Genomic DNA, 13,170 nt, shown 5'->3' on the forward strand with positions numbered 1-13,170 from the left:
TTTGGGGTATGGTATGTTTTAATTATGTTTTTATTGGTTTATGTTTTAATTATGTTTTTATTGGTTTATGTTTTAATTATGTTTTTAAGGATTGTTTTAATGAAATTACGTTTTAAGTCAATTAATCGGATGCAGATGATAATAAACTACAATAATCGGATAATTAAATCGGATAAGTAAAACAACCATTCCAATGTCGCTGACCTTCTCGATCGTCAAATGCAGAAATACAACATATCACCCAATTGTACATCGTAGCATAACCATATAGATCGAAACCGTCCATCCAATTACCCGAGCCACACGGTATCTGATCCATAAATGTAATTCTAGCTACCTCCGTATCAAATCTCCCTGGGCCATAGATATGATCACGGTAATCGGGACTATGAATTTCCCTAAGTAAATCTGTTCTAGCCATCGTGAAATGAGATTGGTCACCCCGAACAGCATGTGAGATAACTCGAAAACCACAATGACCGTCTCCGTAAGGATTAAACCATGCTTCTACATACTCGTGAAAAAATGAAGGCAGGAAGTCACGATAAGGGAAATACCTCAAATCACCAATGGTGTAGTCGACCTCAAGAGGTGCGCAATACGTTGTGCCGAAACTCTTCGTAGTCGTGGTAGCAGTGGTAGACGGTGTACCGGGGCCCGTTTGAGTGGACCAGGGGGTTCGATACGGAGTAAAACGAACCGACGGAGTAGAACGGGGAGTAGACGACGGAGTAACAGGAATCGTCGGAGTAGAACGGGGGGTACTAGACGGAGTACGTTGGGAAGACGGAGTACCTACTCGAACACGAACCCGTGCATGCTCAACGGCGGACGGATCTCTACGAGTTCCCCTACTCGGACGTCCTCTAGGGTTCTCGTTGACCCGAGGCTCGTTTACATCCTCCTGATCCGGATGTATCTGAGAGTAAAGGGCATCGAACATGGATGATCTCATACTCGGATCTGCATTCCGAATTTCATCGAATAACTCCTCCAACCGATCATCATCACAAGTCGGCATTGCCTCCGAACCATCGTACTCCAACTTCCTCCAAAATGCATGTAACACATCAACAGGCACCCGAGATCCGTTTCTAGAAATGCGGTGAAGTGAACAAGCACATAACAAACCAAGTGTAGTAGCCTTTACACAACCGCAATCGATCGTCAAGGCATCTTCCGTCATCTTGGCACCTCTTTCGAATTCTTTACGCAATTCAGTGATGGCATTCTTTGATATTTTGCAAGAAAGTCTGGAAAATAATCGCTGAATCCCCGTCAACCGCCTCGATCTAGATAACTCCAACGAGTGTCGGATCTCAACATGTTGCGTTTCCATCAAAGAATGAAACCGACTCCAGATGCTATCAATCGCCAGCCGCGCTATTCACCATCTCTTCAAATTCGCATGAGCCGACTCAACCCGGGATGTAGAAGTATTGCCAAAATGAGTTATGTTGTTCGTTCTATACTTGGCCCATTTTTCCAAGTGCGGGAACCATTGCCTCTCAATATAAGTCGCCACTCCCGCCCATTCCCTTGCCAATTTGCCCCACGCAACATTAAAGTTATCTTCGGTCTCCGCCTCGACAACCGCAGTAAACAAGGTAAAAGTTACGTGCTTAGCCCAACTATCTTGACTCGTGATATCAAGTGCTTTCGTCTCCACGTTAGAATATATATGCCAAAGACATAGCAAGTGAGACGAATCCGGAAAAACAATGGGAATCGCGTTCAACAAACCTTTCTCGCAATCGGAACAATAGCATTAGGTTGAACGGCATCATTGAGCAGGGCCTTCAGTTTCCGTAGGACCCACAGATATTTCTCCTCCGACTCATGCGTCACAAGAGCATACGCGATGACAAAGCTCTTCCCGACGGGTGTGACTCCAACCATCTCAACAAGCGGAAGACGGTATTCATTTGTCTTGTACGTGGAATCGATCTGTACCACATAATAGTATGATCGAAACATCTTAACCGCTTCGGATGAGCCATGAACACGTGGGTTAGCTCATCGGTCTCCCGATCGCTGACCCAATAATGAACGTACTTATCTTTGAACCGCAAGTGCTAACATCTCACAGCCGGGTTTCTCCCATCTCTTTCCTCGACCCTTACTTTCCGAGAACGATTGTAGATTTGTCGCCGATTAGGTCTTGACTTTTCCGGATTTCGCTGATGTAAACCCGCACTAATAATTGCCGGTCTAACGTGAGCTCTAACTTGGGCATCGATATAAGCCAACTCCTCGTCATCAAACTTTGCAAAGTATTCGCCGTCACAATACAACGTTAAACCATGATTATGAAACCCGGATCTCATCACAAGCTGCCACTTATTCTCTTCTAGTTCAACAACTTTCATTGAAAATTTGCAATTGCACCACGCGGTAGCGGTGTTACCCCTCATTAAAGAATCGGCATCCTTATTTACGGGACCTTTTCCACCCATCCGACAAACAAAATAACGTTGTCTCAAATTCGTGTTACGACCAACTTTCTTGTTGCTTGATTTTTTTATACCAAACCCGAGTCGGAGCCCGATCTCATATGCCCAATTAAACGCTTCAGTACTAGATGCAAAAAATCTAGTTGTCGTAAAATGATCTGAGTAATCAACACCGTCTCCATCGTTAATCACCTGCGCACGCATTTCAACAAGTTAGTTAGTTATTAATTCAATTATTTGCTACGGGACTAGTCGAAGTAAATATAAAATAATATAAAATTAATACAAACACGGTAATAAGTTATTTTTTACAAAACGAGTCGGAAATGTTAAAGATAAAAATTTCATATAAAGACGGTAATTAATTAATTCAATTGTTTTATAATACAAAAACGGCATTTAATTATTTTGTACACAACGAGTCGGAAATAACGGAAATTAATTATAATTATTTGAATTGTCGGAAACTATAAAAAATAAAAAAATTTAATACAAATACGGAAATTAATTATTTTATACAAAACGAGTCGGAAACAAAAAAAAAAAAAAAAAAAAAAAAAAAAAAAAAGTAACGAGAATGGGCTGCATTTAAGGAAACCTTCGTCCAAGACCAAGCCTGCACGAAGGGATCCTTCGTCCAACACCAAGCCCAGCATTTAAGGATTCCTTCGTCCAAGCCCAACATTAGACGACCCGTTCTTCGTCCGGATCGGGCCTGGGACGAAGAACCCCCTCGTCTCAAATCTCGATTCCGTGTTCTTTCTTTTTTTTTTTTTTTTTTTTCAATTGCTTTTTCATATAAATCCGTCACAAATTCTATCATAATTCCGTCTACATTCATGGCATCTATCCTAATTCGGGATTCAAACGATAATAAAACATAAATTTTTAACAAAACTAAATCGTAAACTAACCTCGTTACTATCTTCATTGTTGAAATCGTTGTTAAAATCGTTCCCGTTCATGTTGTTAATTACAAAACCCGACTTTTTTTTTTTGGAGTACAATATTTTAGTGAGACGGTGACTTGTGTTTTACTGAGACGGTAATTTCATTTCTGTTTTGAGACGGAAATTGCATTTTGGTGAGACCAATATGAAGTCATGATATGGAGGGCAAACTTGGAATTTTACGTTAATTGTCGACGATATTTAGTAAAATGTCGACGACGTATAGCAGGACCCATAAAGAATGACCTAGTTGCTTACTAGGTTAGATTTATTTATAAAGGGATTAATGGGCTTTGGGTCCATTAACTCATACAATGGATCATCTGATTATAAATCAGGTTGGGCCATATTAAAACATAAGGAAAGCTTATATTAGAAAAGTAACTATTAAATTAAAATAGTAAAATCGTGCATGGATATTTTAGCCCAATCAAAAGTAGATTAAAATGATAAATAATAAAATAGAGGACGGAAGCTTATAAATATATATTTCCAAAATACATTAATAAACTTCCAAATAAAATATTATTATAAAACAAGGGGTGTTACATCCGATCGCAAGATCGAATTGAGGGATCGATCATAATATCCTACAAGGCTACAAATAGCTTGGATAAATAAGTTTATGTGAACAATTTGGTATAATTTGTGAAATATATAAGGTAAAAGTCTATTTAATGACATGAAAGTTTTAATAATCATATCGATATATTATATATACCATTAATTTAGAGTTGTAAGTATAGAAGAACAACCAACTCACAATTTGTAACACAAATAAGTCTTTTACGATCCTAAACGATCCTACCATCGATCCTACACGATCTTATATGATCCTATTCAATCCGGAACAATCCTGTACCGATCCTACCACCAAAACGATCCTACAGCTATTTGAATCGTTTTCCACTTTTTGAATCGTAGGATCGTACGATCCGGATCGCGATTTTGACAACGATATTCTACACCTTGAAGGACGATCGATCTATATAGCCAAAAATCTAATAGGTGAAGAAGCCAGACAAGTATGCACGTTGGAACAAATAAATCCCAACAATGAATCCCCTATCCAGCTTCACCACATAAAACCGATCTGCAGTAAAATCAACACAATACAAACAAGCAACCACCTTCACAGTCCTACCAACACAAAACCTAAAACAAAGACTCCTGAAAAAAGAGATTATTAAGAAAAACATCAAACACAATAAATGAGAATCAAATGACATTAACTTATGGACGAAAACCATCACATCCAACCCCAACACGCCACCATCCAAACAAATACTCTTGAAAGACTATAACATGGTTTATTTTAAATTAAATCATAGTTCGGCTTATTTTGTGAATGTGGGTATCATTACTCCCTCCGTCCTGGTCCTTTGGTTTGGCACAAAGACCAAAGAAAGAGTAATTGACCAATTATTAAATGACAAGTAAACCAAATTGGGTATGTAAGATCAAATTACTCATCAAATGCAGTCCTAAAATAGAAAGGACAACAATTAACTAAGACACCCAAAATGAAATATGACCATGGGCGGAGGGAGGGAGTGGCTAGAGCTGGCAAAAGCTGACCCGACCCGAGGAACCCGACCCGACCCGCCCGAAACCCGACCCGATACAACCCGAAAATTGGGTGAACCGAAACCGAACCGACCCGAACCGAACCGACCCGATAACCGATAACAACCTTACTTTCTCCAACCCGAACCCGACCTGAACCGACCCGACCCGACCCGTGACCCGATATTTTCTCAACCCGATAGATGACCCGATAATGAACTAGTTTAATAATGGTTTAAATAACACCAAATTGTTATTTATCTTAATTATTTTCACTTAAAACTACAATTAATACACCTACCTATTATTTAAACATAAAATTACCATCTAAAACGAAATATATAAGATAAAATATATGCTGATAACCTGACCCGACACTGACCCGCTAATGACCCGACCCGACTTGCCACCCGTTGATGACCCGACCCGAAGACGACCCGACATGAACCGAACCGACCCGAACCCGTCACTGACCCGACATAACCCGAACCCGATATGACCCGACCCGCTTTGACCCGACCCGTAACCGACCCGAGTGACCCGATTGCCACCTCTAGGAGTGGCTACTAGGGCTACTAGGGATAAATAATTTTTTACTATCCACTATAGACATTGTAGCAAACTAGCAAAGTTGATTAATGTTAGTTTGTTTATAGGTAGCATGAGTTGGGAGGTTGAGGGTTTAAGCCTTTTACATAATTTTTTTTATATCATGGAACTCATTAAATTTCAAACTTTTGGGTATCTTTTATTAAGTCTTCCAAACATCATTTTTTACATGAAATTCATTATGTTTTAGATTTCTAAATATATTTTTATTAAATCTTCTATTTTCAAGCAAGTAAGTCTACGTTTAATAGACGTGTTACAAATTTGACAACATAAATACCTAGTGAAATGATTTGAAGTAGAAAATTGTCGAACCACTCTAAATTTATAAAAAAATATATTTAGACTCTCTGTTAAACTCATGGTATTTTATTTTCCCTTAAATTACAAATACTCCTTATATCACTTTTGAACTTTAAAAAAAAAAATTATAACCGTATTTCAAAAATTCTATAATATAGCCCTATATGTATTTAAATCATGGCTCCACCCGTAAATAGGACAACAAATGACCGAGACGAAGGGAGTAGTTTTTTTGTCACACAAATTAAAATTGCTCACGTAAATTTCTTAGACTTTCCACTTCCAGTGGTTGAACACAAATTCTCATTATAGACGGGAGATATCCATCTATAGTTATAGACGGGTCAAATATCCACCCACTTAAGGCATAAGACAAGCAACAAGTTGCATGTTGGAGCCCAAAAATGTCACCACTTTAAGCATATTTGACCCGTATTTCACTTTAGATGGATATATCCATCTATAGTGAGACTAATTGGTAGTTGAAAAGTATGTAGTCTTAGACGGCTGCGCATACTTATGAAATGGTAGTTGAAAATGTTATATTATGAAATGAACATGAATATATTCACGTAAGCAATGAGAGAATCAAGCAAGCATTGTACATACCTTTGAACTCCTATATATAGTCCTCCCACATTACCCTAAATCACACCTAAACACACTTACACTCTTAATTATCAACATTTTCTAAACATGGAATTACCAAAACTTGCCTTTTTATTTTCGTTTCTAGTCCTTTTAACGGTATCATCCGCTACAAGTGTTGTCGATTTCTGCGTAGCAGACTTCAATTACCCGGTGGGACCTGCCGGATATCCGTGTAAGAACCCGGGCAATTTAACCGTCGACGACTTTGTTTTCTCCGGATTAGGCGTTCCAGCGAACACGTCAACCAGCGTTTTCAATGCCGCTTCAACGTTTGCAGTCGATATAACATTTCCTGCATTAAATGGATTGGGCCTTTCGATGGGTCGACTTGACATCGGTGTGGGTGGAGTTATCCCAATCCACAGCCACCGTGTTTCGGAATTGCTTTTGGTAATTGATGGTACAATTATTGCTGGTTTTATTGATGGAAATAATGTTGCTTATTATAAAACGTTAAATAAGGGTGATATAATGATATTCCCACAAAGTTTGTTGCATTTTCAAATAAATGTGGGTCACGAACCTGCTCTTGCGTTTGTTAGTTTAAACAGTGCGAGCCCTGGTTTCCAAACTACAACCATTTCTTTGTTTGGAAATGATTTGCCAACAAATGTGATTGAGAAGATCACTTTGGTGGATGCTGCCCAAGTGAAGAAGTTGAAGGAACTCTTTGGTGGAACTAACTGATGATTTGTCGGGTTTGAAGTTGGTAACCAAGAATTATAAATAATCAAAGATTTTTATTTCAAAAGAGGGTACTATGTAAAATATGGAAAAATAAAGGTACCTGATAGAATATCTTACTTAATTTTCCTTCTTGTAATATGTCTACAATTTATTTTTACGTACAATTATTCATATATGAAGCCCTAAACTTGTAACTTGTTACTTGTATGGAACAGAGTTATCAGGTCATTTATTTTGTGTAACAATAAAGCGAATTTGTTTGGATGATATTTGCCAACAATTAATAAGATAATTATCAATCAATCAATACTATATATTAAATCCAGAAATCAAGGGAATTCAATGTAATTAAAGAAAGTTATACAAATTAATCAATCAATCAATCAATCATCAATCAATCAATATTATATATTAATTCCAGAAACCAAAGGACTTCAATGCAATTAAATAAATCTATACAAATTAATTATATTATATAGTTTTTAATCACATCACTGTGTGATGGACCTGAACAAGGGACTTGAGTGTAAATATTATATAGTTTTGGTTGAAGTATAAATTTAGAGAACCTCATAATATGGTGATTTTCCTTAAAATAAACATGTCACACTTATGGTATTAATTAGTATAAAAAAGATGTTAATTATTTAACATACACGAATATAATATAACTATGTTATATTTTGGTAACTATTAAAAGATAAATAAATCAAGCTAGATTTCCAAAAAAAAAATATAATATTCCATAATTATTTTGATTTGTAATTTAATTAGTAAATAATAATGATTGCTTTTAAATAATATTTTAATCTAATATTTCAGATTTATTTAAATATATATAACTCTAATACAACTACATAATCAACTAATATGATAGTAACTAACCATGTGACTAGTGAAAGTCATACTAGCAGCAACGGGAGTAGTAAAATTAACAATAATAAATGCAGGAGTAGTGAAAGAAAAAATAATGACGGTGGGAGAAATGAAAGTAATAGTAGTCACAATGCAACACATGTAATGAAAGTAACAGTAGAAACAACAGAGAGACTATGAAAAATTAACTAACAATTACGATTTTAGGAAAATATTAGTTTATTTAAATATATGAGTTTGAGAAAACTAACGGATTAACCGTAAAATTAGCAGGAGTAGTTAAAGAAACAACAGTAATCGAAGAAGTAGTGAACGTAATAGTATTAACCGGGGATATAGTGAAAGTAATAATATTAACAACGGGAGTGGTGAACGTGTCTCATAAATTGTTGATTAATTTTACATCTCATCATAATTTCAAGATATAAATTGTAAATGTATGTGTTAACCAAATTTAGCGAATCGTATTTCATAGATAATAAAATTAAATGGTAAATAAAGGTAGCCTGGGCGTAGCCGGGCATCAAACCTAGTTATACTATATAGGTAACACCCCCATACTCCAAGTGCCTTACCAGGACCAGTTAAGGCATGAGAATGCTACCATCTTGGTTACCCGAGGCAATGTATATCAAATAGACAATAACGAAATGTACTTTATTAAATATATTTAAAGCGATACAAGTCCAAACCAAAACTGTCAAATGAAAATACAACCGTTCCAAAATGCTAACTCAAATAAAGTAAATAAATGTTCAAGACACAACGGAAGACTTCTAAACATCTCGTGGTGACTCAACCCAGCTATCCCATGCGCATCCATCTCATACCTGCTCAATAACTGTTCATCATCCCCGAATGAATCACCACAGTTTTCAAAATATTTAAACGGGGTCAGTTACTGATTACACAAAAACAATACAATAGATACAATACACAAATCACCCAATCTCCATCACAACTCCACACACCTGACTACACACTAAAGTGTGTAGTCCTGCCAGAATACTCATCGCAACAAGTATTCCACACCGCCAGTGGTTGAACACAAATTCTAAACTCATGGTGTTTTATTTTCCCTTAAATTACAAATAGTGCTTATATCACTTTTGAACTTTAAAAAAAAAAATTACTCCCTCTGTCCCGGTCATTTGTTATCCTTTTTCATTTTTGGGTGTCTCAGTCATTTGTTGTCCTTTCTATTTTAAGAATCAACTTGATGAGTAATTTGATCATTTTCATTCAATTTGTTCCACTTGTCATTTAGTTATTGGCCTTTTCCTCATTCCTTGGTCTTTGTGCCAAAACGAAAGGACAGCAATTGACCGGGACGGAGGGAGTATAACCGTATTTTAAAAATTCTATAATATAGCCCTATATGTATTTAAATCATGGCTCCACCCCTAAATAAGACAACAAATGACCGAGACGAAGGGATTAGTTTTTTTTGTCACACAAATTAAAATTGCTCACGTAAATTTCTTAGACTTTCCACTTCCAGTGGTTGAACACAAATTCTCATTATAGACGGGAGATATCCGTCTATAGTTATAGACGGGTCAAATATTCACCCACTTAAAGTATAATACAAGCAATAAGTTGTATGGTGGGCCCAAAAATGTCACCACTTTAAGCATATTTGACCCGTATTTTACTTTAGACGGATATATCCATCTATAGTAAGACTAATTGACCGTTAAAAGTATGTAGTCTTAATTACACGGCTGCGCATTATATTGTTATTATATGAAATGAACATGATTATATTCACGTAAGCAATGAGAGAATCAAGCAAGCATTGTACATAGACTACATACCTTTGAACTCCTATATATAGTCCTCCCACAGTCCCACATTACCCTAAATCACACCTAAACACACTTACACACTCTTAATTATCAACATTTTCTAAACATGGAATTACCAAAACTCTCCTTTTTATTTTCGTTTCTAGTCCTTTTAACGGTATCATCCGCTACAAGTGTTGTCGATTTCTGCGTAGCAGACTTCAATTACCCGGTGGGACCTGTCGGATATCCGTGTAAGAACCCGGGAAATTTAACCGTCGACGACTTTGTTTTCTGCGGATTAGGCGTTCCAGGGAACACGTCAGCCAACGTTTTCAATGCCGCTTCAACGTTTGCAGTCGATACAACATTTCCTGCATTAAACGGATTGGGCCTTTCGATGATTCGACTTGACATCGGTGTGGGTGGAGTGATCCCAATCCACAGCCACCGTGTTTCGGAACTGATTTTGGTAATTGATGGTTCAATTATTGCTGGTTTTATTGATTCAAATAATGTTGCTTACTATAAAACGTTAAATAAGGGTGATATAATGATATTCCCACAAAGTATGTTGCATTTTCAAGTAAATGTAGGTCACGAACCTGCTCTTGCGTTTGTTAGTTTAAACAGTCCGAGCCCTGGTTTCCAAACTACAACCACTTCTTTGTTTGGAAATGATTTGCCAACAGATGTGATTGAGAAGATCACTTTGGTGGATGCTGCCCAAGTGAAGAAGTTGAAGGAACTCTTTGGTGGAACTAACTGATGATTTGCCGTGTTTGGAGTTCGTAACCAAGAATTATAAATAGTCAAAGATTTTTATTTCAAAAGAGGGTACTATGTAAAATATGGAAAAATAAAGGTACCTGGTAGAATATCTTGCTTAATTTTCCTTCTTGTAATATGTCTACAATTTATTTTTACATACAATTATTCATATATGAAACGCTAAACTTGTATAACTTGTTACTTGTATGGAACGGAGTTATCAGGTCATTTATTTTGTGTAACAATAAAGCAAATTTGTTTGGATGATATTTGCCAACAATTAATAAGATAATTATTTAATAGAAAACGATATAGCGCTACCTTGTGCTTCTTAATTTCAATATTAATCTTCGACATATTGTATGCTTTTCTTAATCATAACCATTTTATTGCATAATAGTTGTATGTCTTTAATACACGATAACTTATCCTCTTTCAAAAGTTAAGGGAAAGGGAAATTTTCAATATTACCCTTCTAAAATGACTAATTTCCCTTTGTTTATCTGATTAGTCATCTGATTTACCTCCATTTTTTCATGTTTTTCAAACTTTTACAATGTCGTCATATGTTTTGAAAAGTGGGAAGAACACGCTGAAATGAAGGTTAGTATATACGTCATCTGTCTCATGTTAGATAAACTTTATAATTTCATTAATGAAATCATTCCCAAGAATTAATATAGACTTGAATTAATTCAACCCTTTATACAATTAAAAGACGGAATAAAGGACTAATAGGTCCATGTCTTACAGACGCAATCAATTCAATAATAAGAAGTATATCAGATTGATTCTCCTCCTTAACCCTTCTCTTTATGTTCCTTTGATGATGGAGGAAGAAACTGTGTCTTTTCACCCCTTTCACTTTTCTTTTCTATTGTACGTATGTTTGTGGTTTTTGCCAGTTTGATTATAAATGTTATACTTTTCTTACTGTATCCCATCATATATATATGATGGGTTACGTACCTTTTCGCAAAAACAAAACCGTTCGTACCTTTTCGTGAAAGACGACGTATATTAGGGTAAGGTAGGAGGGAATAATAATTCCCGAACTTTAATTACATTTAATCGAGACCGATCCATCACGGTGTCGTCTTTTATATTAAAGTCCCGTAATATTTAATATTAACTTAACTTTTATTTAAACCCGAAACACATAGGCCACTAGAATATTATTAAATATTCTAACATTCTCCCACTTGGCCTTTGTGTTGACTTGATGGTTCAATTACTATAATGTGCACTTTTATGTTAAAGTCACTAACTTTCATATCCTTAATCGAAATAGAACTAATTGGATCATGGCGGTCACACGTCATTTACTAATCGACATGATTCCTTCCATGTATCACAAATCAATTCCAAATCTAGGTAAAACTTTAATTTGAGAAGAACATTAATTCTCACAATTAGTCACATGTAATCTAATAACTGTAATGTATACATATACTATAATGATTAACATGTCTATTATAACAGAAACAATACTATAAGTGAATTCTAGATGTCATATTTATTACAAGCATATTAACTTTATAATAACAAGGCCTTTGATACAACACCCATGCGTCCTACATGGCCAATGAACGCCTTGGGTGGTAATCCCTTAGTTAATGGATCTGCCACCATTTTATCCGTTCTTATATGCTCAAATGACACTCTTTGCTTCTGTACCTCCTCTTTGACCGATAAGAACTTTAATTCCATGTGTTTAGCACCCTTGGAGTATTTATCGTTCTTAGAGAAGAAGACGGCTGCAGAATTGTCACAATAAATTCTCAGCGGCTTGGCAATACTATCGACGATCCCAAGTCCCGAGATAATGTTTCGCAACCACAATGCATGAATAGTGGCCTCAAAGCATGCCACAAATTCGGCTTCCATAGTAGAAGTAGCAATGACAGACTGCTTCCCACTTTTCCATGATACTGCCCCTTCAGCTAAAAGGAACAAGTAGCCAAATGTTGATTTTCTACTATCAACACATCCGGCATAATGAATCAATAACCAATCACCTCAAGATGATCGGATCTCCTATAAGTAAGCATGAGCTCCTTAGTGACTTGTAAGTACCTAAGGACCTTCTTCGCAGCTTTCCAGTGGTCCATCCCGGGATTACTTTGGTACCGACCCAACATTCCAACAGCAAAGCTGATATCTGGTCGAGTACATGTCTGAACATAGTTCAAACTCCCAACCACAGATGCATAGGGAATTTTCTCCATTTATTTTCGTTCCAGCTCATTACGGGGACATTGCATTTTACTAAATTTGTCCCCTTTCTGTATAGGAACTATCCCTGCGGAGCATTCATTCATTCTATATCTCTCTAAAACTTTGTCAATGTAAGCTTTCTGAGACAACCCTAACAATCCTTGTGATCTATCACGGAAAATTTCAATTCCGATCACATAGGATGCCTCACCCATATCTTTCATTTCAAAGTTCTTAGATAGATATTTCTTTACATCATGCAACATTCCTAGATCATTCGCAGCAAGTAAAATATCGTCA

General features: G+C 36.4%; 4 protein-coding genes across 4 annotated transcripts; 2 read left to right on the forward strand and 2 right to left on the reverse strand.

Moving 5' to 3' along the window:
- Positions 1-163: 163 nt before the first annotated feature.
- On the reverse strand, positions 164-2,635 carry LOC141608394 (uncharacterized). Its single transcript, XM_074427752.1, has 3 exons — positions 2,528-2,635; positions 1,744-1,947; positions 164-1,231 (listed from the first exon to the last, which is right to left on the reverse strand). Exons 1-3 carry the CDS (start codon positions 2,633-2,635, stop codon positions 164-166), a joined length of 1,380 nt encoding a protein of 459 aa, XP_074283853.1.
- A 3,845-nt stretch (positions 2,636-6,480) lies between these two features.
- On the forward strand, positions 6,481-7,462 carry LOC141609271 (auxin-binding protein ABP19a-like). The gene has a single exon (XM_074428389.1). It carries the CDS (start codon positions 6,578-6,580, stop codon positions 7,217-7,219), a length of 642 nt encoding a protein of 213 aa, XP_074284490.1. The 5' UTR covers positions 6,481-6,577; the 3' UTR covers positions 7,220-7,462.
- Positions 7,463-9,893: 2,431 nt separating this feature from the next.
- LOC141609273 (auxin-binding protein ABP19a-like) lies at positions 9,894-10,960 on the forward strand. Its single transcript, XM_074428390.1, has one exon. It carries the CDS (start codon positions 10,010-10,012, stop codon positions 10,649-10,651), a length of 642 nt encoding a protein of 213 aa, XP_074284491.1. The 5' UTR covers positions 9,894-10,009; the 3' UTR covers positions 10,652-10,960.
- Positions 10,961-12,189: 1,229 nt separating this feature from the next.
- LOC141608395 (secreted RxLR effector protein 161-like) lies at positions 12,190-12,881 on the reverse strand. The gene is made up of 2 exons (XM_074427753.1): positions 12,730-12,881; positions 12,190-12,628 (listed from the first exon to the last, which is right to left on the reverse strand). Exons 1-2 carry the CDS (start codon positions 12,879-12,881, stop codon positions 12,190-12,192), a joined length of 591 nt encoding a protein of 196 aa, XP_074283854.1.
- Between the last annotated feature and the right edge of the window lie 289 nt (positions 12,882-13,170).

Source organism: Silene latifolia, chromosome 10 (assembly GCF_048544455.1).
Source record: "Silene latifolia isolate original U9 population chromosome 10, ASM4854445v1, whole genome shotgun sequence".
Classification (NCBI taxonomy): domain Eukaryota; kingdom Viridiplantae; phylum Streptophyta; class Magnoliopsida; order Caryophyllales; family Caryophyllaceae; genus Silene; species Silene latifolia.